General features: G+C 37.8%; 5 protein-coding genes across 6 annotated transcripts; 4 read left to right on the forward strand and 1 right to left on the reverse strand.

The window, feature by feature from the left end:
* The first annotated feature begins 3,426 nt into the window (after nucleotides 1-3,426).
* On the forward strand, nucleotides 3,427-5,702 carry LOC107622842 (putative cinnamyl alcohol dehydrogenase 1). The gene is made up of 7 exons (XM_021114100.2): nucleotides 3,427-3,594; nucleotides 3,691-3,776; nucleotides 3,854-3,967; nucleotides 4,340-4,570; nucleotides 4,660-4,948; nucleotides 5,052-5,202; nucleotides 5,307-5,702. The coding sequence occupies exons 2-7, from the start codon at nucleotides 3,700-3,702 to the stop codon at nucleotides 5,501-5,503; spliced, it is 1,059 nt and encodes a 352-aa protein (XP_020969759.2). The 5' UTR covers nucleotides 3,427-3,594; nucleotides 3,691-3,699; the 3' UTR covers nucleotides 5,504-5,702.
* A 570-nt stretch (nucleotides 5,703-6,272) lies between these two features.
* LOC107622841 (putative cinnamyl alcohol dehydrogenase 1) lies at nucleotides 6,273-8,550 on the forward strand. Of its 2 annotated transcripts, none has more exons than XM_016324885.3 (7): nucleotides 6,273-6,381; nucleotides 6,753-6,858; nucleotides 6,960-7,073; nucleotides 7,149-7,379; nucleotides 7,459-7,744; nucleotides 7,890-8,040; nucleotides 8,144-8,550. In XM_016324885.3, exons 2-7 carry the CDS (start codon nucleotides 6,767-6,769, stop codon nucleotides 8,338-8,340), a joined length of 1,071 nt encoding a protein of 356 aa, XP_016180371.1. In that variant the 5' UTR covers nucleotides 6,273-6,381; nucleotides 6,753-6,766; the 3' UTR covers nucleotides 8,341-8,550. The 2 variants fall into 2 exon arrangements, with proteins under 2 accessions (XP_016180371.1, XP_020969757.1); XM_021114098.2 differs by having other exon boundaries at nucleotides 6,761-6,858.
* A 516-nt stretch (nucleotides 8,551-9,066) lies between these two features.
* LOC107624030 (uncharacterized) lies at nucleotides 9,067-10,749 on the forward strand. Its single transcript, XM_016326464.3, has one exon. The coding sequence runs from the start codon at nucleotides 9,393-9,395 to the stop codon at nucleotides 10,494-10,496; it is 1,104 nt and encodes a 367-aa protein (XP_016181950.1). The 5' UTR covers nucleotides 9,067-9,392; the 3' UTR covers nucleotides 10,497-10,749.
* Nucleotides 10,750-11,460: 711 nt separating this feature from the next.
* LOC107621822 (PPR superfamily protein) lies at nucleotides 11,461-13,604 on the reverse strand. Its single transcript, XM_016323811.3, has one exon. The coding sequence runs from the start codon at nucleotides 13,466-13,468 to the stop codon at nucleotides 11,669-11,671; it is 1,800 nt and encodes a 599-aa protein (XP_016179297.1). The 5' UTR covers nucleotides 13,469-13,604; the 3' UTR covers nucleotides 11,461-11,668.
* Nucleotides 13,605-16,777: 3,173 nt separating this feature from the next.
* Nucleotides 16,778-17,758, forward strand: LOC148579121 (uncharacterized). The gene has a single exon (XM_088501216.1). It carries the CDS (start codon nucleotides 16,778-16,780, stop codon nucleotides 17,756-17,758), a length of 981 nt encoding a protein of 326 aa, XP_088357342.1.
* Nucleotides 17,759-24,722: the final 6,964 nt, after the last annotated feature.

The raw sequence follows: 24,722 nt of genomic DNA on the forward strand, positions 1-24,722 counted from the left end.
TTAAAAATTTAGCCGTCGATTACATATTTGATGCAAATCGAAAACTTTTGGGACAAAATTGAAACAAAATAAAATTTAGGAGTACTTTTGAAACTTTTACCAAACTTCAAGGACAAAAAGTATACTTTACCCAAAGAAAAAAAGTATAGGGACCTAATTAAAAATTTGGTGAAACTATAAAGACCTGCAGAGTAATTAAACCTAATTAATAATAACAATGATGTAAATATTATATAATAATATTTAGAGAAAAAGACAGATAGGTCCCTGACTTTTTAAATTTTTGACAAATACATTCCTGACAAAATTTAAATACAAAAAAGTCTCTGACCTTAACAAACGGAGGATAATTTAGTCCTTCTGTCTATTTGCCTCTCATATACCAAACGGAACTGGCTGACGTGGCTGAAACGGTGTCCAGGTGTCCGTTACGGTGCCACGCTGGAAGGAGAATAAAGTTCGAAGGACAAATAAGTCATTGACGTCATTTTGCAAATAAAGTTCCAAAGACAAATAGGTCCTTGAGAATTTAGTTCATTATGCTTCTATATGTATCATATATTACTATCTAATTGAAATATACCTATATTATGTATCATATATTATTATCTAATTTAATAATCAAATGTGTCACATGACACTCTTATTAAAATTGAGAGAAAATATTTTTTTTTCAAAATTAATAAACTCATTTTCTAAATTCTCTCATCTACCTCTCTCCATTTTTCTATTTCTCTCTACTATTTTTACTCTATATATAATTATATTTTATATTAGTAATTTGACAAATCAAAATATGTCATTCAATATTTTTTTACAATTAAAATATTTTAAATGTAAAAGTATACACATTAAATTATTTTAAATTTTAGATAACGAATGTTAAAATTAATTATTAATAAAAAATTAGACTTTTTCATATAAAAATAATAACTAAAAATCTTATTATTTAATTTTTTATCTGCAGATATCTTGGTCTTCTTAGCCAGAGACTTTTGTCAACTTACAACTTTTTTGTAAAAGTAGTTTGATTTTATAAATCTTTTGTGCCATGCATAGTTTATACTGTTAGAACAAAGTGAACTATAATTTTAAAAAAAATTTATTCTCGTATTGTTATTATAGATAAAAATACTAGTTCTAATATAATGCACAAATGCACTAATGCTAACTTAATACATGAATGACGCACAAATGAACTAATGCTAACTTGATGCATAAATGAACTCATGCTAACTAATGCCACTGGTATGATGAAAACTGAACTAATGCAGTTTAACAAATTCTAATATAATACATAAATACACTAAAAGTCTAAAACTGAACTAATGCAATTTAAAAAAAAAAAGGTAGAAAGTAGAAACAGAACAAGCCTAATTTCTGCAATTTTAATACAAATAATTTAAATTGCAGAATACAACAAGTTAACTAGATTTCAAAATACAAGTATAATTTTATAAACTAAATTCTCATAATAGAAGCATAATAGAAGTATAATGAACTAAATTCTCAAGGACCTATTTGTCCTTCGAACTTTATTTGCAAAATAACGTCAATGACTTATTTGTCCTTCGAACTTTATTCCCCTTCCAGCGTGGCACCGTAACGGACACCTGGATACCGTTTCAGCCACGTCAGCCAGTTCCGTTTGGTGTATAAGAGGCAAATAGACGGAAGGACTAAATTGTCCTCCGTTTGTTAAAGTCAGGAACTTTTTTGTATTTAAATTTTGTCAGGAATACATTTGTCAAAAATTTAAAAAATCAGGAGCTATCTATCTTTTTCTCTAATATCTAATTATAACATTCTATTTTTTATCTTTTACCTTTCCTATCAATCATTTTTTAATATATCTTTTTTTCATTTTCCTTTTTAATTATAGCTCCTTTCAAGTATTATTCGCTCTATTATTTATTACATTTTATAGAATTTACACAAGTACTAATAAGACATGTTTGCAAACTAATTTAATATTTTTTAATTATTATTTATATGTGTGCTTATTTATTTTAATCTAATCACATAAAAATAATATTTAAAATTTGTTTTATAATTATTTCATATTTTAAATTATATTTTTTTTATTTATAGCGTTCTGTGAAAACAATAATAGAATTAGGTACAAAATTTTTCACTCAACATCCATAAGTCAAAGATATTTTACATAATTTTGATTTAGACAACTTAGTGATTTTTTTTTAGCTTAGTGCAAAAGCTTTAGATATTAGATGGTTTGGGATGTAATTTATTAGTATTAGTATCTGTAATTTAATTGATTATACTAAAAATTTTATCACGATTTATGGTAAAAAATGGATATAATTCTCATTATACAAAAAGTTCAGATTGAGATAAAATAAAAGAAATTCAAATTTTTTGTTCTACCATCTTAACAATAAAAGTGTCTAAATTTTTTGAAAAAATAATTTTTGATTTAACCCTCCTTTCCAAAATGATACAAAACACTTCAGTTATGTACACCTAGTATGTTTTTCATAAGTACATGCCAATATGCCATCAATAATAAGTGCCTATGAGAAGAGTATAAACACAACATGGTAATGTTAGGAAGAAAAAAACAAATACAGTCAAAATGTGTCTTATTTAGTATTCATTAATTGTCGCAACAATTAATAAATATTAAATAAGGCAAGTTATGACTGTTTTTGATTAATTTTTTTTGTTACCAAACATTTCTGAAACACTTTATACACCAATTTAAGGCTCATTTTTTTGTTATGAAAACCATATACGTGTTGTGTTGGATTATAGATTTTTGGAGTGCTAGATCAATGTGCGGGACCATAAATTTTAAATTCTAAACCCTAAATACTAGGATTTAGGGTTTAGAGTTTATGATTTTGGGTAGAACTGTCTGATAAATCCCTCTCACTCATACTGTCTGATTTCAGTTAATCTGACACTACACGCAAGTAAAGCACATTTGATCTCCATAACGAGTCCTACCCATTCTAGCAGCCTCCATAATAAAATTAAAAAAGTGCCGATTTAACAGGCGGCGGTTATAACTAGTTCAAAAGGTCCCGAACCCCACCAAAAACAAATAAAAAAAGGTTATCGGCAATGACATTGTGTTACGGTTTTGTTCTAATATTTTTTTTCTCATCTTAGATAATAGAATACTAATCTAATCAATGACTTCTGGACTTTTTGTGCACATAATATCAAGCATTATTGGATAAACGTCATCAGATGCGTAACCAAAAGATTTTCATTTGATTAATACTCAGTTTGGTCTTTAACAAAAGCAGTTAATATATGTAATTAATCAAATACAAATATTTTCATATAAAAATAATAATTACAATTTAATAAGTATTATATTAAATAATTTATCAAATATATCAAATTATTTAAGGACGGTCAATTCACATAGTTTTACAGGTACGAGGAGCGTAGACTTTTATGTTGATATTGCAATGGCGTGTTTAACCCAAGTTTTCTATAGTCTACATGCTTTGCTCATCATGAGGTATCTGCTTTCGTACTATTGAGCCTGTTATTGTTCTATTATATAAACACCATTCATGAATTTGCCTCAAATTGTGAAAACAAAGAAAACTGATTAAACAGGTTGGTTCCTATTAACTACTTATTACTTGCCTTATAAATCCATGTGTAAGACGTTTCATGAAAATTGAAAAATAATTTGTATTTATGGTGAAACAGAAGAAAACAATGAGTTCAGAAGATTGCCTTGGTTGGGCTGCAAGAGATGCATCTGGACATCTCTCACCATACAAATTCAATCGCAGGTAATTAACCAAACTAACATCTGATTGAACTTTAATTTATACCATATATATTAACTTATTCCATGATTGATCATCAGGGCTGTAGGAGATGATGATGTTCATGTTAAGATCACACACTGTGGTGTTTGTTATGCTGATATCGTTTGGACAAGGAATAAATTTGGTGACTCCAAGTACCCTGTTGTGCCAGGGTATGTATGTTGCCTTTGAAAACAATGCTATATGGCCAATAAATATTATCATTTTTAGTCAGTAGTTATGTGGTCAGTAATAATTTACATACATATTTACAGGAATTTTGTACACAAAAAGCATATAGTTTGTATCTATATTTACCAGCATTTGCACATATGAATCAATACAGCTTGCATCTAAATTTTTCAGACATGAATTAATAAAATTTATTTGTTAAAGATAATTTAGTGTTTGTGCTGATTAAATAATGACTAAAAATACTAAAAATTACTGGCTTCCAAGAGTTTCTCATTCTCTAATTCTCAGAAACTTGCAAACTTAACGAAGCTAATGTATCTGTAATCTGCTTTTTTTTTTTTTTTTGTTAGACATGAGATTGCAGGCGTTGTGAGCAAGGTTGGTTCCAATGTCAAGCGTTTCAATGTTGGTGACCATGTTGGAGTGGGGACTTATGTCAACTCATGCCGCGACTGCGAGTATTGCGACGATAGACTAGAACATCAGTGCAGTAAGGGAGGAGTTTTTACCTTTAATGGGGTTGATTCTGATGGTACAATCACAAAGGGAGGATACTCCAATTTCATAGTAGTCCATGAAAGGTAATTGGCTACTATAGTTTATATATTTTGAGTTAAAAAGGTTAGAGTAAACTGAATTTGATGTCATATTTTTTGTTGTATATGTGTAGGTATTGTTTCAAGATACCAAAAAGTTATCCATTGGCTTCAGCAGCACCTTTGCTGTGTGCCGGAATCACTGTTTATTCGCCGATGATTCGCCACAAGATGAATGAGCAGCCGGGAAAATCTCTAGGAGTGATTGGCCTTGGTGGACTTGGTCACATGGCTGTTAAATTTGGAAAGGCTTTTGGTCTGAATGTAACAGTTTTCAGCACCAGCATATCTAAGAAAGATGAAGCCCTCAATCTGCTTGGTGCAGATAACTTTGTAATTTCATCTGATGAAGACCAAATGAAAGTAAGCATAACAAATTAAAAAAGCATAATCTATTTCATATTTATGTATTTTGTTCGGAATTGAATGTTGACTAATATTGCTATATATATGTGTATACATGTAGAGATTAACAAAGACACTAGATTTTATAATTGACACAGCATCTGGTGATCATCCTTTTGATCCTTACTTGGCACTTCTGAAAACACTTGGTATTCTAGTAGTAGTTGGGGCTGCAAATGAAATCAAGTTCAGCCCTGTAAGCCTATTCTTCGGTATGTTACATTACATAGTGAATTATGGTGTTGTAATGTTAAAGTTTTCATTTAGATATATAGTAATAACAAATTGGTTTATATGCATTCTGTATATTTGACAGGATTGAAGACTATTTCTGGAAGTTCTGTGGGAGGTACAAAAGATATACAAGAGATGATTGATTTATGTGCTGAAAAAAACATTTACCCAAAGATTGAAGTAATTCCTATTGAGTATGCTAATGAAGCTATTGAAAGGGTCATAAAAAATGATGTCAAGTATCGGTTTGTGATTGATATTGAAAATTCCCTGAAGTAAAATTATACTGAAGATTAGTGCTATGTGTTTGTAATGAATAATTTGTTATTGTGTGGAGTTTGTCCTTGAGTGAGGATTTTTAGAATAAGAACAATTCAACTGTTCAAGAAAATTTTGTTTGTATCTTTTGTATTTCATATTTAAGCTGCGTATTAATTTTGTAACATCATGGATAATTATAGAATACTATTTTGGCTCATTTATGGTATTTATTATAATAAATTTTAAATATTTAAAAATTATTTATTTTTATAGTATATGGAGAAAAGTCTTATTTTGATGTTGGCAGTTGGAACATTCAAAGCTCTCCTGATCAAAGTAAATGGAATACAAGTCTTTCTGATGTTTACAATTCTTTTTGAATTTGATCTGAACAAATCACAGTATCACACGCACTACATATATAATAACGTTTTATTAAAATGCAATTTTGTTCGACACGAAACATTTTTGGGATGATTTTAGTATGATTATATTATGGTGATTACGATAATTATAATGTTTTAAAAGGTGTTGTTAAAATTAAAATAAAAAATGTTACTTAAAAAAATATTACTAAAATATAAAAAAAAATATAATTTTAATTTTAACAACATTTATACCATCATCATAATTACTATAACATAATCATATTAGAATCTCAGCATTAAATTGTAACTATAATTCATATGGGTAGACCAATGTGCGTGGACTTCGTTGACTTGATTTAGTCACAGTAACGTGTCTAAGAAGTGTCACTATTTTAGTCCTTCTTGCCATTACGCTTGTTATTTGATTCTTCAGCTTTATAAGGCCATTGAATTTGCTGAAATGTTGAAGTAAAGAAGCCTGAAAAAAATATTAAAAAAAAGAACGGATTCCTGAAGAAACTCAAACAGGTTGGCTCCTATTGACTACTGTGTTAGCTTCTGATCTATGCTCTTTCAATATTATTTATTTGTTGATTCGTTTTGATTTTTTGCATTCTTTCTCTTTGAGAGAAAATTCTATCGTTTTCTTATTATTATTCTATTTTGTTTTATTCATTTGAGTTTCAAGATATGACATATAACTTTCTTACTTACATACACATGTATATTACTTTTAAGTGAAAATTATAGTTAAAAATTCTTAAATAAACTGGTATATACGATTAAATTAGTTAATACAATATTAAATATTTGTTCATATTTTAGCTATCATAGAAATCTTCATGAAATTCTTTGTTTAAATCTAAAGTGATAGCCAATTGAGTTTGATTAATTTATAGTGCAACAGAAAATAATGATGAATTTCGAAAGTGGCAATGAAGATTGCTTAGGTTGGGCAGCAAGAGATGCATCTGGTGTTCTCTCACCATACAAATTCAGTCGCAAGTATATATGCCTCTATCACTATTGCCAACACTCTTTAGCATAATTCTGTTTTCTTGGTACAAAGTATTTAATTTATATCATGATGAATGGTGATTGGTCAGGGCTGTAGGAAACGATGATGTTTATGTTAAGATCACACACTGCGGTATTTGTTATGCTGATGTAGTTTCCACAAGGAATTCATTTGGTGCCACAAATTACCCTGTTGTGCCCGGGTATATGATCTTTTAATAAATAATGGTTAGTTTATAATCCAATTTAGTCTTAAGCTAATCTATGAGTTTTGTTAGACATGAGATTGCAGGCATTGTGACAAAGGTTGGTTCCAATGTCCAACGTTTCAATGTTGGTGACCATGTTGGAGTAGGGACTTATGTTAACTCGTGCCGCGACTGCCGAAATTGCAATGCAGGACTTGAAATTCAATGTGGTAAAGGACGAGTTTTTACTTATGATAGTGTTGATTCTGATGGTACAATCACAAAAGGAGGATACTCCACTTTCATAGTAGTTCATCATAGGTAATGAAAGAAAATTTATATGCAAAAGGTTATATAGTCTTAGATAGGTTCAGTTGAATTTGATATCATATTTATGCAGGTATTGTTTTATGATACCAAAGAGCTATCCATTGGCTTCAGCAGCACCTTTGCTCTGTGCCGGAATCACTGTTTATTCGCCGATGATTCGTCACAATATGAATCAGCCTGGTAAATCTCTAGGTGTTATTGGCCTTGGTGGCCTTGGTCATATGGCAGTTAAATTTGGAAAGGCTTTTGGATTGGATGTAACAGTTTTCAGCACCAGCATATCTAAAAAAGATGAGGCCCTAAATCTTCTTGGTGCAGACAATTTTGTTGTTTCATCTGATCAAGAACAAATGAGTGTAAGTAGGTTGTTATTACAATAAGAATCGAATTCTAATCCTTTTGGTGAAAGAGATTATGAATCATTTAAAAGAACATTGACATTGTAGCTTGTGCTTCTTTATTCATCTTGGTCAAAATTGATTATGATTCCTACATATGCAGGCATTGGCTGAGTCATTAGACTTTATAATTGACACAGCATCTGGTAATCACCCTTTTGATCCTTACATGTTTCTTCTGAAAACATGTGGTGTCTTAGTCTTAGTTGGGGCTCCAAGTGAAATCAAATTAAGCCCAGGAAGCCTTATTGGTGGTATGTTGCTTCTGAATTATGGAAAAAGAAATTGTTGTAATGACAAGCATTAATTTATATTGAAGCAATGATACTTTAAATGTGCATTATTTGTGGTTGACAGGGATGAGAAGCATTTCTGGAAGTGCTGCAGGAGGCACAAAAGATACCCAAGAGATGATTGATTTGTGTGCTGAAAAGGAGATTTATCCAAATATAGAAGTGATTCCCATTGAATATGCTAATGAAGCTTTTGAAAGGATCATAAACAAAGATGTCAAGTATAGGTTTGTGATAGACATTGAAAATTCCCTCAAGTAACAGGACTGTTAATGTATTTAGTGTTGAATAGTTTCTTATTAGTAATTAATGAGTTGAGTGAGGAACTTCAAATTCTGAATGCTACAGAAGAGAACAATAGTTGCCAGATTACTTCTCATATTTTGCATGATTAAGTTTGTTTCTGAACTCACACAACTATATTGGATAATAAAGAAAGGATAGGAATCATTACATGCTGCTACACTAAAATACTAAGTTCTTCTGCATTATTAGCACTTAACCATAGTTGTATTTGACAAAATTAATTAGTAGACATTTATTTAATATACAGTGAAAGCATGAAAGATGACTAGACCAGTAATTAATAAAAAGATTCCACTAATTCAGAATCTTCCTGTCACAAGGAAGACAAAAAAATATTATTGTAATTCGTTAACGTAAACAACAGCTCATGGTAGCCAAATATAGCCGTTAGTTTATTTCATAACAGTATTTTATGGGAGCTTATGAATAAAGTATTATTACCACGCTTGAATTACATTTTAACTTTTAGTATTTTTTATTCATTTTTGTCTACAAAATCCTAAAAGTAAAAACTAAAAAATATTGAAAATAATAAAAATATGGATACATACATACGATATAGATTGGAGATATAACGATGTGGCAAATGATGGTGACGTTGATATCCAGAAAGCAGTATGCTAGTATCTGTGGTGGATTGTGGGAATTAAATAAGAATAATAATAATTAATGACTAATGATTAATGAATAATGATTAATGGGCAACGGTATTGAAAGTTTTACGTACCTCACTCGCACACACTGAAATGCAATAATAATAATAACTCTCCCTCTATTTCTTCGCCGAATCCATTTGCAACCACAACCATCTCCATTCTTGATTCAGAGGGGTAGCATTACGTTGCTGCTGGTGTTGTTGTTGGAAATCCAATGAATACAGAGGAGACATTGGTGGTAAATTGATAAGTATGATAGCAAGAGAAAGAAAAGGAAGTGGCGTTGACGCTAAGATTGAAGAAGTTGTTGGAGTGTGAAAGAGAGAGAGTGGGCGGTACAAGGTGGCCCAGATGCAGATGCAGACTTGCTTCTTGGTTGCAGTTCAGTCCGTTCTTGGCTTCTACCACCGCTTTCTCCGAATTACCCTCGCACTCATGGATTTCCCTTCCACAATCCGATTCATCGCTCAGGCCAGCGAGGTCAGTTGCGGTTTCATCCTCCTCGGTTACGTTTCTAGAATCTTCAACATCCTTGGTCTCATCTTGATCCTCTTCTTCACCCTCAAGATCTACCGCATCTCTCATCCCAATTCCAAGGCTCTCAAGCATTTCCCTCCGTACTATCCACCACCCAGATCTCCTCCCGCTCCCGCTCCCGCCCCCGCCCCGAAGATTCATCACGCTGTCGACGCTGACATCCCCAAACCCTCCTCCCGGAAGAAGTCTCAGATGGAGGACACTCTCGATGACAAGGAGGACCACGTTGAAGACGAGGTGTTCGACGTAATGGCGCTGAGAAATCTCGTCAAGTTTGAGAGGCAGAGGTTCAGTGCTGCTTGTGCTGAGATCGAGAATGAGAGGATTGCGGCTGCCTCCGCTGCTGAGGAGGCCATGGCCATGATCCTCAGGCTGCAGAATGAGAAGAGCGCCATTGAGATTCAGGCCAATCAGTTTCGGAGGATGATGGATCAGAAACAGGACTATGATAATGAGGTCATTGATAACTTGAGATGGTCCATTGTCCATCATGAGAATCAGAAGTCTTTGTTGGAGGAGCAGTTGGCCATTTACAGGGAGAAGCTCAGGCAGTTCTTGACTGATGATGAGATTGACCTGCTTGATGGCTCTGATAACCCTAGAGGTGGATTCTTGGATTTTGCTATTGAGTACGATGTTGATAATGCTGATGTTGATGATCCTGGTTCGGGGCCTGATAATGTTTATTCAGAAAATGATGATGATCATTCCCGTAATGCTTATTCAGAAAATAATGATAATGATGAGGATCATGCCCGTAATGCTTTTTCAGAGTATGATGATAATGATGATGATGATGCTGGTAATGCTTCTTCAGAAAATGATGTTGATGCCGGTAATGTTTCTTCAGAAAATGATCTTGATGCTGGTAATGCTTCTTCAGAAGCTGATAATGATGACGATCGTCATCATGCTTGACTTGTAATTTCCTCAGGTGGAGAGCTAATTGGAACAGGAACTGGAAATGAAAATTGAAATGCTTTTCAGATGGGTTTTACTATTTCTTCTGAAATTGTAGTTATGCTGCATATTTAATATTCTATTTTAATAAGGTTGAACGACTAATAAAGTGTATATATGTTTCTTTGTTTGTTTCTTTATCTTTTGCCATGATGGATTAATCTCAACGTTTAGGTATACTGGAATACTTATGTGAATGAATTTCACGAAGCACTTAACACTGCAACAATCTGATGCAGGTTGTAGATTAGTTAATGATCATAGTGGATTATTAGTTTCTCAAGTTTCAGTGTTACTTGTTTAAGTTTCATGAAAGAATATTGGAACAGAAAATTGTAAGGATCGGATTCGGATGTCTTGTGAAGCTGGTTGTCTGTCAATTCAATTCATAAATGTTAATAACTATGTGTTCTAATTGTACAGAATCTGAACAGAGTTAACCTCAGCTCTGACTTACTAGTTTGTGTTGTTTTTAATCGAATTTGGTTGATGTTGTTAACCTTGCTGTTGTTAACTTATGTAATTTATGTCCTATACACATATTTCTTATGCCCCGTTCTTGCAATCACGAAGGAAGAATATCATATGAACCACTTTTATATTTATCTCTTTAATACATAAAAAGACGTCTAAAAAATATATATACACAAAAAAAATTGTACAAACATTGCTTCTCTCTTATCTAAAGCCTTCCCTCAGGAAACATAACTAATTGGTTTTCGTTAAATAGTTTACCTTGATATTTAAAGTTCTAAGAGTAGTTGCAACGTGACAATGTGATTAGTGACTCTCTGAATGAACACGCAATGCATACATCAAGTAGGCTGATTTGACGTCACAACCAATTATAGGAAAGAACCTTCTCAACTTATTAATTACTCTTACTTTTTCTTCACTTAAAATTTTCTGTTTCAATGCTTGATACCTATGAAGTTTCGAACTAGATTTATAAATGGCCATTTTGTCAAATTGTTAATTTCAATGGCTAAACACTTTTACTGAGCAAAATACATTATACATTAACCAGGACATAATTATGAATTAACAGGATTATCTATAATTATATGAACTTTACTGCGCTTGTACAAAAATAAAAAACAAAAAAGCAATAATAACAAGATTGTGTTATGCTATAACCTCTCATCTACTGCCTCAATTCTGCTGAGCCCATTAATCTTCTTAACCTTCTGCAGTTTCATTATTTCCCTGACTTTTTCTACACCAAGCCAATGACCATGCTCGGCATAAATCATATTCAGCAATGCATAGTTAGCAGCATTATTTGGTTCTGATCTTATAAGCTGTGGGACTAGTATTTCTGCAATGTCCAATCTTCCATGAAGCTTACAAGAGGATACCAGAGAGCTCCACATTCTTGCACTTGGTTCCATGGGCATGGTTCTCAGTGTTTCCATTGCATCTTCAAGCTTGCCTGACCTTCCAAGAAGATCAATAAGGCATGCATAGTGCTCTAAGATTAATTGAATTTTACAATCTGCACTCGCTTGTTTGAATACCAGCTGCGCCTCAGTTACAAGACCGGCATGATTACAAGCAGATAATACAGCGAGTAAGGTAATTGCGTCTGACTTCACTCCTCTCTCTTGCATTTCATGAAAAAGTTGCAATGCTTGTTCACCACATCCATGAAGACCGTAGGCACTGATCAAAGTGCTCCATGAAACAGAGTCTCTATTTGGCATTTCTAAGAATATCTTAATTGAGCCATCCAGACAACCACATTTGGCATACATATTTATAAGTGCATTTCCTACAGAGATGTGTGAACTAAACCCAAATTTGAGGACATAGCCATGGCATGGACAACCATGTTTCAGTGAAGATAAGTTTGTGCAGGCAGAGATTACTTCGAGCAAAGTAACATGATTTGGTTCAGTTTCCTCGCCCAGCATCTTGTTAAATAGCTTTAAGGCTTTGTAGCCATCCCCTCTTTGCGCATAGCTCCCAATGATTGAACTCCATAGCACCACATCTCTAAAACTAGACCCTTCAAAAACTAGCTCAGCAAGATGCAGTGATTCTCCACATTGGCAATACATATTTATGAGAGCTGATGAAAAATTATGACTTGATGCAAACCAGTGACGGAAGGCATAACCATGAATCTCCTTCCCATGCTTTGCAAAGCCTGACTCGGCACAAGCCGTTAAGAGAGCAATTAATGCACTCTCTGGGATAACTCCCTCAGCCTGCATTGCTCGAAAGCATGCAAAAGCAGCATCATAATGATGATTAGCAGTGCAGCCAGATATGATTGCAGTCCAAGTAACCTCATTCTTCACATCCATTCCATCAAATACATGTAAAGCCATCCAAGACTCGCCACACCTGAAATAAAAATCCACAAGAGCTGTTGAAAAAATCACTGACTCCCATTGCTGCACCCTCTCATCAACAATAACAAGGGCATGAATCTGTTTCCCTATCCTTGAACACACATTCCTCCCACACATGGACACAACTCTAGCCATCAGCTCCGGCTTCGGAGCAAGGCCGAGCAAGTGTGCACCTTTCAACGTCTGCAAGGCTTCTGTTAAGTACCCATTATACAGATAACAATTGATCATGGAGTTCCAAGTGATGGGGTCTCTCTGAGGCATTGTGTCGAACACTTTCCGTGCAGATTCAGTATCCATAAACTTTGCATACATGGAGATGACAGAATTGGACACAACATGGTCAGAGTGAGAACCTGTCTTGAGAGCCAAGCAATGAAGGGCAGTGCCGAGAGCGTGGCACTGGGCGGAGGAGCACGCCTTGGTGAGTGATGGAAGAACAGAGAAGATGTTAACATGGTTGCCAGAGAAAAGGAGTTGTCTGAAAAGTTGAAACGTTTGGTGATAAAGACCGTTTGAGAGCAAGGTTTTGATGCGTTGGTTGAATGAAGCAGAGGCTTCATGAACGGCCATGCAAAACAGCAAAAGTTACAACTTATACGTTAAGCTTCACACATATTTTAGTAACAAGATTTTTAAACTAGTGCCCCCATCAGCAAAAACATTCTTAACATACATAGAAAAGGATAAATAGGTTCTTACCTTTTGTCCCGTGCACATTTTCGTCCATGACCATTGAAAAATATTTTTAAATTCCTGATCTTCACAAAACTTGGACGGATCAGTCCCTGACGGAGGCATTTGGACGGAGAGACTGATCCGTCCAAATTTTGTGAAGGTCAGGGACTTAAAAGTATTTTTCAATAGTCAAGGAGAAAAATGTCCACGGGACAAAAGGTCAGAGACCTATTTGTCCTTTTCTCTAACATATATTCTAAAGTAACATGACAATTAGATACTCCAAAATAAATTAATTTGTTCTTAAAAAAATACCAATTAAGTCTTTTAAAATAATAAATAGTAAACATATATAATATATGTCTTTCTGTGGATAAAGAAATTATCTATGTATTTCGTTATTTATAGTGGTGCATGTTTTGTTATTATGACATGAATAAAAAAAGATGTAATTTTAGATAATAAAATATTTATTATCATTTGAGTTTTCATATATTATTTATCAATCGTTCTCTATTAATCATAAATCCTATTAAAATAAGTGAAATTTCACTCCACAAATTATTATTTATATGATTATCTTTTATAGATAGACATATAAAAGTAATTAACAGTATGTATAAACATCACCGTTAAATTTTAGTTCATGAATTAATAAAAAAATATCATGTATCCACTATTTATGATCCTAAAAAATTAAATTAATATTTTTTTTAAGAAGTAATTTGTTCAAAATCGAAATTTTCAAAACATAACTGTTAACTTATTCTATATTTTATGTTACATTGTAGTTAAAATACGGTTCAGCAAGATTCAAAATTTACAACAAAAACACTTTACTTCTACAATTTGGTATACACCTTTTGCATAATCAGAAAACTTGAGCTGGAATATATTCTCAAACTGATCCATTAATATACACGGAAGGAAGAAAAAAAACGGGGATTGCATTATTGTGAAGAGATAATATTCAGAGTGATCCACGAAAAATAAATGTAGAATTAAAAATAAAATAAAATAAGGAAGGAGAAAAAACCAGAAAAAAATTCTTTTAAATGATCGGAAAGTAAGAGAGGAGAGGAGAAGAGAGAGATGGTACTCTTATCACGTAGGTGGTACATTTACACTTTGTTTGGTTTAATAGAAAATAAATAGAAAGAAAATGGATGAAGAATAATATTTTTTTTTGTTTGGTTATCAAAAAAAAAAAAAAAAAATTTTGTGTGGTTCCACTAAAATTTTTTTTTTCATCACAAGTAAGAAAACAAGAAAAAAGTGCTAAAATTTTGTTTTTTCAATACTACCCTTAGTTATTGTTACGGTGGGTAACCGGAGATTAATGGGTTGGATGGCGTTGGTTGGCCCAAACGTATGAAGGAGGTGGCTTTCGAGTGGATCTGTTACTCGGTGTTCCTCCGTCCGACTTGTACGTGTGAAAGAATGGGGGGTGGTACCTGCAAAGACACTCCGATGCCTAAGTTAGCAAGAGTGTGAGCAGGTTAGAGAGTATTGGAACTTAGAGATACCTGAATGGTGTCAGTGTATTTATAGTGGTGAACCAATAACCACCGCTGAAGTAGTGCCACCTTTTTAGGTGGATAACCGTTCCCATATCTTAGGGAGGTTAAGATACGCCTCTATGAAGTGGTTAGAGAGTTTCTAGGGGCAGTTACTCATTCGAATGAGTGTTATCTGCCAGCTAACCCTCGTATCCGACTTCTTTGGAGCAGGTCGTGTTCAGTACCGACTTCTTGGGATGAAGGCTGGTACTGGGGGAGAGCCAACCCTTTGGGTTGGGCTTCTTTGCTTGGATCCTGGGCCCTATTTATTGGGCCAGGGTATGAACAGTGCCCCTACTCGAGCCCAATTTCTTTTTAAGATTTGGGTTCGAGTATTCTACTCGGGATCGTAGCCGATTTGTAAGGGGACCGACGTGATGATTTGAAACCGACGTGACTTTTCGTGACCTTTTGGTTCTGACAGTTACGTCTAATCAAGCGTCGTGTCCGTTAGGGGTGTGCATAGGGATTCAATAGCCTTGGTAACGGTGCATCTTCATTAATGATTGCCCCTATTTTACCATTATGCCCCTAACGTTCTTATAAATACTTTCCCTCTCTTTCATTGTTTCGTTTCTGCGATCTTTCAAATTTCCCTTGCATTCGTTCGTGCTGCATTCTTGTGCTTTCGAAGGCTTTTGCTTCCAACCCTCATTTCCAAATAAAGGTTAGTTCTTTAATATGCTTTTGTAGATAAATTTGATTTGCAGACTTTGGTTTCGCATCCCCCTTCCTTTAGAGACCGTGTTGGTGATTTTTCTTTTCCCCTTGTAGGTTTTGTCACCCCTTTTTTAGAAAAGAAATGGCTTCTGTAGATGCTCTCTCTCACTGGGTCGATGTCACAGTTTTAGGGGAGGAACCCTCAGTCGATTCTGAGTTTATCACCCACCTTCGTACTCGCCACAGAATTTGTTCTTCTGAGGAGGACGAGCCGAAGTATGAGTTAGTGGCCCTGGGTCCAGAAGACCGGGTTTGCTTTGGGAGGGCTAATGAGGCGGCCTCCCATTTTTTCTTTATGTATGAGTGTATGATCACCCGTTTGGGTGTTTTTCTTCCTTTTTCAGACTTTGAGATGTCTGTTTTATGTCATTGCCGAGTCGCTCCTACCCAGCTTCACCCCAACTCTTGGGGTTTTTTGAAAATTTATCAATTTATCAGCCAGGCTTTAGAGTTCCCGATTTCTTTAAAGATTTTTTTCCATCTTTTTCATATGACAAAACCCTTTAGTGGGCTAAACAATAAACAACAGTGGGTATCGTTCCGAGCCATACAAGGTAGGAGGATTTTCACCCTTTTTGACGAATCCTTCCACGACTTCAAAAACTATTTTTTCAAAGTGCAAGCTGTAGAGGGCCACCACCCCTTTTTCCTGGATGACAATTCTTCCCCCCGCTTTCCTTTATACTGGTTGGAGGCCTCCCCTTGTGAAAAATATGGTCTTGACGACCTGGATGAGGTGGAGGCGGCCATTGTGGGGTTCCTCCGAGAAGTTTGGGGGAGGTCTCCCTACTTGGACACAAAAAAGTTTCTCCAGGGGTCTCCAAGTTTTATCCAGTCACAAATAGGTATCTTTCATTTGGTTCTCCGACTTGTCTGATTAATTCTTCCGACTTGTCTAATCTATCAATTGTTGCTTTTTTCAAAGATGGCAAAAACAAATGCCCAGGAGTCTTACCAAAGAGTTCAGGAGGCCAAGGCAAGGTCTCGTGCCAGGTCTGGTGGTGCTAGGGCAGTTGTCTCTCCTCCTCCTCCTCCTCGGAACGTCGGGACTCCCTCCCAACCTATTGTGATTTCCTCTTCTGCTTCCTCTCTGCCACCCCCCTCCGTCCGACCTACTCCTGAACCAGAGAAGAGGAAGCGTAAGACCTTAGAGTCTGGCGCTTCTGGTGAGGTGGACGCTCTTGCGTTCGTCCGAAAGAACATTTATCCCCATGCTCGTATGAGCATGGATGATGTTTCTGTTCGGCACTACCTCACTGCTGTGGTTGAGGAGAGTCTTAAGACGGCGGAAGTTTGTGGCAAACTCTTAGATATATTTGAGAAGACTCCTCTCAGCTCTTTAGGGATGACCTCGAGGGTCGAGGAGCTGGAAGGCAGGCTTCGCATATATCAGGAGCACGAGAGGGAGTTGGAGGGGAAAGTCGCCAAGCTGAAGGAGGAGAGGGACAGCCTCCGGGAGAAGGAGAAGAAGTTGCAAGCCCAATGCAACATGGAGGTGGATTTAAGGAAGGCAGCGCAAGCCAGCTACAACAGTTTATTTGCTGATCTTGTGTCTGTAAAGAATGACTTGCTAAATGCCCGGAAGGCCTATACCGAGTTGGAGGACTCTATTGCGGATGGTGCTGATGAGGCTTGGAGGGTTTTTAAGGAGCAGGTCGGAGTCATTGCTCCTGACTTGGACCTTTCTCCTTTGGACCCTGATAAGATTGTTATTGATGGTGCCATCGTGGATCCTCCTGTCCCCGTGGTGGAGTCTGAGTCTGATTTGAAGACTCGGGGGCAGAGGATCATAGAGTCCCCTCCTCGCTCTAAGGACGCTCCGAGTTCTTCTGCCGCTCCTCCGACTTTCTCTCCAACTCCTGGTCCTGGTGGTGGTGATCCTTCTACTCCTCTTGCAAAGAAGTGATTTGTTGGCTATTGGGGGTCCGGCCTGTGGACCCCCCCTTTTTAAACTCTTTATATTTATTTGTTGATGTTTGAACAATTGTTGGCCTTTTAAGGCCGTAAACAAAACAATTTACGATACCCTTTTTTAATAAGGGTTTAATTCAGCGTTTTAAATAAATGCCCTTTTTGGATAAGGGTTTTGAGTTACCTTATGCGCGCATGCTTTTCTATTCTTTTGATCTTTTCTGGAAAAAACCTATTCTTTGGGGTTGGCCTGCTTTTCTGAATCTCTTTGATCCTCAAGGCAGCCTTACAACTTTTTCTTAGTTTTTTCCTATCTCTTTTTTGTTATTCCTAGTACTCAATTTTGTTTTATTGAGTTTTTCGTGACTTAGGCTACTTTTGCGATTCATTTTAATTTTACTCGGTTTCGCATTCCGACTTATGAGTCGGACTGCTCCCGAGTTTATCATGATCGACTTCTATAGCCTCTTTACGCCGACTTGTACCTCGTCGTTTTATCCTGACGACCATCTAGGTCGGTTCATGGGATTTTCACGTTTTGTCGAGCTTAAATCGGCGCGTTTCGTAGAAAGAGAATAAAAAGGGAATTTAAAAGAGATATTTAAAATGAAAGAGATCTTTATTAATTGAGGAGGTACCGTATTGCTACTAAGGGCTTTTGATAATTTATTTTCCCTTAGCCCCTACTATGATGCCTCGTTAAAAACCCTTTTAAGAAAAAACCCTTTGATTTTGGGAAAAAATCATGAAATTGGGAAAAGAGTACATCAGGGAGTAGGGTTCGCTTTTAGCTGTAGTACCTTTTCATATTACAAGCATGCCATGATCTTGGTAACTCGTTGCCGTCGAAGTCGATTACCCTATAATAGCCTTTTCCTAAGACCTCGTTGATCTTGTATGGTCCTTTCCAATTAGCAGCGAGCTTTCCTTGCCCCGATTTGTTGACTCCAATATCGTTTCTGATTAGGACCAAGTCATCTGGGGTGAAACTCCTTCGAATGACTTTTTTGTTGTATCTCGCGGTCATCCTTTGCTTCAACGCTGCTTCTCTTATCTGGGCTTCTTCTCGGATTTCGGAGAGCAAGTCGAGCTCCTCTTTGTGCCCCTGTATATTCCCGATCTCGTCGTGGAAAATCACTCTTGGGCTTTGCTCATTGACCTCTATTGGGATCATGGCTTCTGCGCCATAAACTAGTCGGAAGGGTGTTTCTCCAGTGGCGGATTGGGGGGTTGTTCTGTAAGCCCATAGTACTTGTTGGAGCTCTTCAGCCCAAGCTCCTTTCGCATCTTGTAATCTTTTCTTCAGCCCTGCCAGTATGACTTTGTTGGCTGCTTCGGCTTACCCATTGGCTTGTGGGTGTTCCACTGAGGTGAACTGGTGTTTGATGTTCATACTGGCTACTAGGCTTCTAAAGGTGGAGTCGGTGAACTGGGTTCCATTATCTGTGGTAATGGAATAAGGTATCCCATACCTTGTGATTATATTTTTGTAGAGGAACCTCCGACTTCTTTGTGCAGTGATGGTGGCCAGTGGTTCTGCTTCTATCTACTTTGTGAAATAATCTATTCCCACTATTAGGTATTTGACTTGTCCTGGCGCCTGGGGAAAAGGACCTAACAAATCCATTCCCCATTTTGCAAAGGGTCATGGGGAGGTGATACTGATGAGCTCCTCTGGGGGGGCCACGTGGAAATTTGCATGCATTTGACACGGTTGGCACTTTTTCACAAAGTCTGTGGCATCTTTCTGCAAGGTTGGCCAGTAGAATCCAGCTCGAATCACCTTTCTGGCTAATGACCTTGCTCCGAGATGGTTCCCGCAGATTCCACTATGTACCTCCTCTAATACCTCGGTGGCTCTTGAGGTCGGTACACACTTTAACAATGGCGTTGATATCCCCCTTCTATAGAGAATATTTTTCACCAAGGTATAATGTTGTGCTTCCCTTCGGATTTTCTTGGCCTCCTTTTCCTCCTTGGGGAGGATGTCGAATTTCAGGTATTCGACCAAGGGGTTCATCCATCCGAAGTTTAATCCGACCACTTCAAAGACTTCTTGTTTGTCTTCCATTTTTACCACTGAAGGTTCCTGGAGAGTTTCTTGGATCAGGCTTCTGTTATTTCCTCCTGGCTTGGTACTTGCTAACTTGGATAGGGCGTCTGCTCTGCTATTTAGGTCCCGAGTTATATGCGTGACCTCGGTTTCTGCAAAGCGCCCAAGGTGTTCCAGAGTTTTTTCCAAGTATCTCTTCATATTTGGGTCTTTTGCCTGATATTCTCCACTTATTTGGGAGGTCACCACTTGAGAGTCACTGTATATCATTACCTTCGTAGCACCGACTTCTTCTGCCAGCTTCAATCCTGCAATCAAGGCTTCATATTCTGCTTGATTATTTGAAGCTGGGAATTCAAACTTGAGGGAAACCTCTATCTGGGTTCCCCTTTCATCTACCAATATTATGCCTGCGCCGCTTCCTGTTTTATTGGAAGATCCATCTACATAGAGTTCCCATGTAGTTGGTTTATCCTCTTGATCCCCTGCATATTCTGCAATGAAGTCGGCGAGGCACTGGGCTTTAATCGCCGTCCGAGTTTTGTACTTCAAGTCGAACTCGGAGAGCTCTATTGCCCACTGAACCATTCTTCCTGCAACATCTGTCTTTTGGAGGATTTGCTTCATGGGTTGGTTCGTGCGGACTCTTATTGTGTGAGCTTGAAAGTAAGGTCGTAGCCTTCGAGAGGCTACCACTAAGGAGTAGGCAAATTTTTCTAATTTGTGATACCTTAGCTCAGGGCCCTGTAGAACTTTACTGATGAAATAGATTGGGTGTTGACCGTCCTCGTCTTCTCTTATCAAGGCTGCTGAGACAGCCTTGTCTGCCCCGGATAGGTATAGGACGAGGTATTTTCCGGCTACAGGTCGGGTCAAAATAGGAGGTTGGCTCAAAAACTTTTTGAACTCCTGGAACGCCTCCTCGCATTCAGGAGTCCATTCAAACTGGTGTCCCTTTCTCAATAGGGAGAACAGTGGAAGGGATCTTAGTGCTGATCCTGCCAAAAATCTGGAGAGAGCTGCTAGTCGGCCATTCAGCTGTTGGACCTCTCTCAAACAAGTCGGGCTTTTCATTTTTAGGATAGCTCTACACTTGTCGGGATTGGCTTCGATCCCTCTTTGTGTTAGCATGAATCCTAGAAATTTTCCTGCCTCCACCGCGAAGGCGCACTTTGCAGGATTTAGTCTCATCCCGTGCAACCTTATGGTGTCAAAGACTTGTGAAAGGTCAGACAAGAGGTCGACTTCTTTCTTGGTCTTTACCAGCATATCGTCGACGTACACTTCCATTAAGCTCCCTAGGTGAGGGGCAAACACCTTATTCATCAGCCTCTGATATGTGGCCCCTGCATTTTTCAATCCAAATGGCATGACCACGTAGCAAAAGTTAGCTCTGGGCGTGATGAATGATGTTTTTTCCTGGTCTGGTTCATACATCGGGATTTGGTTATACCCTGAGTAGGCGTCCATGAACGACAAGTATTGATACCCCGAGCTAGAGTCTACTAGGGCGTCAATGCTTGGTAGTGGATAAGGGTCCTTGGGACATGCCTTATTTAAGTCGGTATAGTCGACGCACATTCTCCATTTACCATTTTGTTTTTTGACTAGCACTACATTGGCTAGCCATGTTGGATACTTGACTTCTCTGATGAAACCGGCTTCTAGGAGCGCTTGTACTTGCTCCTCTACTATTAGAGCTCGCTCTGGGCCGAGCTTGCGTCTTCGTTGTTGTACAGGTCGAGATCCCGAGTAGACCGAGAGCTTGTGGGACATGAGTTCTGGATCTATCCCAGGCATGTCGGAGGCCTTCCAGGCGAAGAGATCGGAATTATCTCTTAGGAGCTTAGTCAATTCTTGTCTTAGGGTTTCCCCCAGGTTGGTTCCTATGTGAGTGTTTTTTCCTTTCTCTTCTCCGACCTGAATCTCCTCGGTTTTTCCTCCGGGTCGTGGTCGCAGCTCTTCTTTAATCCTTGCTCCACCGAGCTCTATTGTGTGAACTTCTTTGCCTTTTCCTCTCAGGTTTAGGCTTTCATTGTAGCATTTCCTTGCCAGCTTCTGATCTCCCCTCACCGTTGCTATCCCCGCTGAGGTCGGGAATTTCATGCAGAGGTGGGGTGTCGATACCACCGCTCCGAGTCGATTCAGGGTAGCTCTGCCGATTAAAGCATTATAGGCCGACCCCACATCAATGACTATGAAGTCTATACTCAGAGTCTTTGATTTCTCCCCCTTTCCAAAGGTGGTGTGGAGGGGCAAAAATCCTAGTGGCTTTATTGGCGTGTCGCCTAATCCGTACAAGGTGTCGGGGTAGGCTCTTAATTCTTTCTCATCTAACCCTAGTTTGTCGAAAGCGGGCTTAAAGAGGATGTTCGCTGAGCTTCCTTGGTCTACTAGTGTTCTGTGTAGATGGGCATTTGCCAGGATCATGGTAATTACCACTGGGTCGTCGTGCCCAGGGATTATTCCTCGCCCATCTTCCTTTGTGAATGAAATGGTTGGAAGGTCGGAGGACCCCTCTCCGACCTGGTAAACTCTCTTGAGATGTCTTTTACGAGAAGATTTTGTGAGTTCCCCTCCCGCAAACCCTCCTGAGATCATATGGATATGTCTCTCCGGAGTTTGTGGTGGTGGGTCTCTTCTATCCATATCATCTCGCTTTCTTTTTCCATGACTGTCCGACCTTTCTATGAGATATCTGTCAAGCTGACCTTCTCTGGCCAGTTTTTCTATCACATTTTTAAGGTCGTAACAGTTGTTTGTGGAGTGCCCATATATCTTATGGTACTCACAGTAATCACCGCGGCTCCCCCCTCTTTTATTTTTAATGGGCTTGGGAGGAGGCAGCCTTTCGGTATTGCAAATTTCTCTGTATACATCCACTACAGGAACTTTCAGTGGAGTATAAGAGTGATATTTTCTTGGCCTATTGAGGCAAAGTTCTTCCTTCTTCTTAGCTTCCCTCTCCCTCTCTTTCGTTGAGGGAGGGTGACCAGGTCGCCAACTCGGGTCTCTTAGCCTAGCATTTTCTTCCATATTGATGTACTTTTCAGCTCTTTCCTGTACATCACTTAAAGAGGCGGGGTGTCTTTTTGATATGGACTGTGAGAAGGGACCTTCTCTAAGACCATTGACTAGCCCCATGATGACTGCTTCGGTGGGCAGGTCTTGAATCTCCAAACATGCTTTGTTGAACCTTTCCATATAGGCCCGTAAGGACTCCCCGACCTCCTGTTTTATTCCCAGGAGACTTGGTGCATGTTTTACTTTGTCTTTCTGGATGGAGAACCTCATCAAGAACTTTCTTGAGAGGTCTTCAAAACTGGTAATTGACCTCGGAGGGAGGCTGTTGAACCACTTCATCGCTGCTTTTGACAAGGTTGTCGGAAAAGCTTTGCATCGCGTAGCGTCAGAAGCGTCAGCCAGATACATCCGACTTTTAAAGTTGCTCAGATGATGCTTTGGATCAGTGGTTCCGTCGTAGAGGTCCATATCGGGGCTTCTAAAGTTTCTCGGAACTTTTGCCCTCATTATGTCCTCGCTAAAAGGATCTTTCTCCCCTAAGGGCGAATCTTCTCTACCGTCGTGGGAGTTCTGACCTTTGAGGGAAGATTCTAACTTTAAGAGTTTTCTTTCTAACTCTTTTCGTCGCTCCATCTCCTCTTTTAGGTTCTTTTCGGTTTCCTTTTTCCGTTTTCGTTCCTGTTCTAGCTGCTCGAGGCGACTGTGGACTAATCCCATGAGCTCAATTGCGTGGGATGGTCCTTCTTTTTCTGATTCGCGCCCCTCCGAGGAATTTAACTTCGGGTTTTTGATTCCGGAGGTGCCTTCCCTGTGTTGATCATTGGCTTCCTGGTGAAGGGTCTAGTCTGCCTCATTGTTTCCAGTGTTCAGATTCTCTTGTTCAGAATCTGTCTCCACATGACCCTCTTCAGGGGATCTATCCGCCATCACTGGTTGATCTCTCGGGTCCCCGGCAACGGCGCCAATGTTACGGTGGGTAACCGGAGATTAATGGGTTGGATGGCGTTGGTTGGCCCAAACGTATGAAGGAGGTGGTTTTCGAGTGGATCTGTTACTCGGTGTTCCTCCGTCCGACTTGTACGTGTGAAAGAATGGGGGGTGGTACCTGCAAAGACACTCCGATGCCTAAGTTAGCAAGAGTGTGAGCAGGTTAGAGAGTATTGGAACTTAGAGATACCTGAATGGTGTCAGTGTATTTATAGTGGTGAACCAATAACCACCGCTGAAGTAGTGCCACCTTTTTAGGTGGATAACCGTTCCCATATCTTAGGGAGGTTAAGATACGGCTCTATGAAGTGGTTAGAGAGTTTCTAGGGGCAGTTACTCATTCGAATGAGTGTTATCTGCCAGCTAACCCTCGTATCCGACTTCTTTGGAGCAGGTCATGTTCAGTACCGACTTCTTGGGATGAAGGCTGGTACTGGGGGAGAGCCAACCCTTTGGGTTGGGCTTCTTTGCTTGGATCCTGGGCCCTATTTATTGGGCCAGGGTATGAACAGTTATATTATTATAATAGAAATTTATATTTAAACATTATAGATATTAGATAAATAATTTAAATTAAATATATAAAATTATAATATTTATAAAATATAATAAAACATAAATAAATAAAAATATTCATACTTTATTTTATGATAAGAGTATTAATGTAATTTTATACTATTATAATTTTTTTTATTTTTCTTTCCATCCAAACAAAAAAAATGTTCTCTCTTTTTTCTTTTCATCTATTTTCTATTCATCCAAACAACATACAAATAACTCAACTTTTCTTTCTATTTTCTTTCCTCTTATTTTCTTTGCAACATCCAAAGAATTCCGATTTAACTCATAATATCTTTTGGGGTAAAGTACTAAATTGGTCCCTTATGTTTGGGCG

This window comes from Arachis ipaensis, chromosome B10 (genome assembly GCF_059453495.1).
Source record: "Arachis ipaensis isolate K30076 ecotype BB chromosome B10, ASM5945349v1, whole genome shotgun sequence".
Classification (NCBI taxonomy): domain Eukaryota; kingdom Viridiplantae; phylum Streptophyta; class Magnoliopsida; order Fabales; family Fabaceae; genus Arachis; species Arachis ipaensis.